The sequence below is a fragment of the Teleopsis dalmanni genome, chromosome 1 (genome assembly GCF_002237135.1).
Source record: "Teleopsis dalmanni isolate 2A chromosome 1, ASM223713v2, whole genome shotgun sequence".
NCBI classification, from domain to species: domain Eukaryota; kingdom Metazoa; phylum Arthropoda; class Insecta; order Diptera; family Diopsidae; genus Teleopsis; species Teleopsis dalmanni.
The window spans coordinates 221,470,774-221,473,134 of NC_051846.1; the positions used below are offsets into that span (position 1 = coordinate 221,470,774).

General features: G+C 29.9%; 1 protein-coding gene across 1 annotated transcript; it reads right to left on the reverse strand.

Moving 5' to 3' along the window:
• Positions 1–309: 309 nt before the first annotated feature.
• Positions 310–1,314, reverse strand: LOC119667444 (putative uncharacterized protein DDB_G0282129). Its single transcript, XM_038076734.1, has one exon. It carries the CDS (start codon positions 1,312–1,314, stop codon positions 310–312), a length of 1,005 nt encoding a protein of 334 aa, XP_037932662.1.
• Between the last annotated feature and the right edge of the window lie 1,047 nt (positions 1,315–2,361).

Here is a 2,361-nt window from a genome sequence, read left to right on the forward strand (position 1 = left end):
AGTCTCTTCCAATTATACCGTCAAGTTCGATAGGGAAATCTTCTTCCACTACAGAAAATTCATGTTTTACTAACTGTCCTTCAAAATCCATTTCAATTGTCGAGATGCCTAAGGATGACTTATAATTGTCTGTTATACCTATTAATTTACATGTGGTTTTGGAGTCGTATATTAGGTTAAATTTGTTTTTTATTATGGAGACGTCTGCTCCAGTGTCAATAAGTAGATTCACATGGGTGTTTAAATTTATACAAAAAATGTTTATGTAATTGGAGATATTTTTATTTAGATTATATATTTTATTTTTCTTTATACCAGAGGTGAATTCTCCATGTTTCCCTCCGGTCGCCTGCAGTTTTCCTGTATGGCTGCCACGTTTATACGTCTAAAGTTTGTATGTGAGTTCCTCTGTATTTGAGTTCCTCTCTGTTGATTATTGACCCTCATGTTGTAGTCTCTATTATGGTTGCCGCGATTGTTCCTCTGTTGATTACGGCTGTAACCATTATTATTGTTGTATCTACGGTTGTTCGAGCCTACGTCTCTATTACCGTATGACCTATTATGTACTCGGTATTGGGGTCTTTCCTCATACCGTGAACGTCTTTGAGTATAATGACCGCGGTGTTGTTGAGTATATAAAACTTGTTGTTTATTCTCTGGTAGAATCAAGTTTTCGGCGAATGTCCTAGCTTCCTCAAATGTTTTAGGTTGAGCTGCTTGTACTGTTTGAGAGTACTGAGCATTTAAACCTTTTTTGTATGCTAAAAATGCATGTTCTTCATTGCATCTCATGATTATGTCCCCTTCTAAAGAGTTTTTATTGACATTTCTCTTTAACAAAGTTGCTGTATTAAAATTTGCCAGTAAGTTAGACATCTTGTCTCCAAAGTCTCTAATAGGTTGATTGTATCCTTGTTTTAAATCGTAAATTTTTTGGAGTAATTGGGGAACCGACAATGTAGGTATATAATTTAAATTCAATTTTTCAACTAGTTCATTTAATGTATTAGGGTAACCTACAGGTGAAACCCTAGCACGAACATTGTGATGAATTTTACACTCTACCACATATTCTAAGAACTCGTTTTTGTCTTCGTTACGTAATTTTTTATCATATGTAATCAATTTGTGCAAGAACGAACTCAGTTCTTCTTGTTTCCCTGTGAAGGTTTGTATGTATTTTTCAACATACTCAACATTGAGTCCTACAAGGGTAGACATGACTGTATTAGTTGTTTGGTTAGATGTTGCTGAAGAATTATTACTGCTAGCAGTGTCTATGCTGCTAGTATTGTCTTCTGAAGTGGACATATTTACTAAATAAAGTCTTGTTTTATTGTAATTATGGAAAAAGTTTTCTTTTAGTATGTCAGTTTCTTCTAATTTTGAGGTTATATACAGTGAATTCACCTCTTTTTTTAGATTCTCTAACCTAAGTAATTTGTTTTCTATTGTTTGTCTAGTGTATCCTCTACTACTTTATTTCTTTGCGTTGTTAAAAATTAATTGTACCTCTCCTAGATTTTTTATGATTGTGTCCATGAGACAACAATATTGTTAAAGCGATTGAGTGGAATTAGATTAGCAATAGGGTTAAAACTTTCAAGAGAATAGTGGGACAACGAATCAATATTATAATAAGCTAGTTAAGTATACAACAGTCATATAATTTTCATCAGTTATTATAAACTTTAACATTACAACGTTCCATCTACATGTTTTCAGTATTACATTTATTTAAAAAGATTTAAATACAATTACATATTATTACTTATCATTTAACAATTGTAATTATTTATTTGTATATTTATTATATAATAAAAAAAAATTTCATAGGTATATTTGAATTACATAATTTTTATGTATAAGAAAAATTTTGGAATATTTTTATGCATTTGTTTTATATATATATTTTTTTTTTTAAATAAAATTTATTTTACACATCATTGCCTATATTCCTTCGTACATGCTTATGTACATATTTTTTAATGTATTTATCTATCTTGTAGGCAATGAATATAATTAAGGCTACTAGTAATAATGTAATAAGTGCTACCTGTAAATTTCCTGAGGATGTTGTTTGGCTGTTGTCTATGTTGTTTGTTACATCGGTCTTCTGTTGTTGTTTATTTCCCACGTTGTATTCATCGCTGGAAAACCATCCCATTTTGTCTTCTTGAGATATGTAATTTTTGTAGTTGATGAAATTCTTGTATATTTTGTTGTATTTACTTTACAATATTATTTTATTTTCCAATATTTTACAATAATAACAATATTTTTCTGTGTTTTTTGTATTTTTATATTCTCATTTTATTCTTTCTCTCATTATTTTCTCATTTATGTTTATTTCGTTCA

Coding starts and splice junctions, on each gene's coding strand:
- LOC119667444 (XM_038076734.1), bottom strand. CDS start 1,314: ATGTCCACTTCAGAAGACAATACTAGCAGCATAGACACTGCTAGCAGT.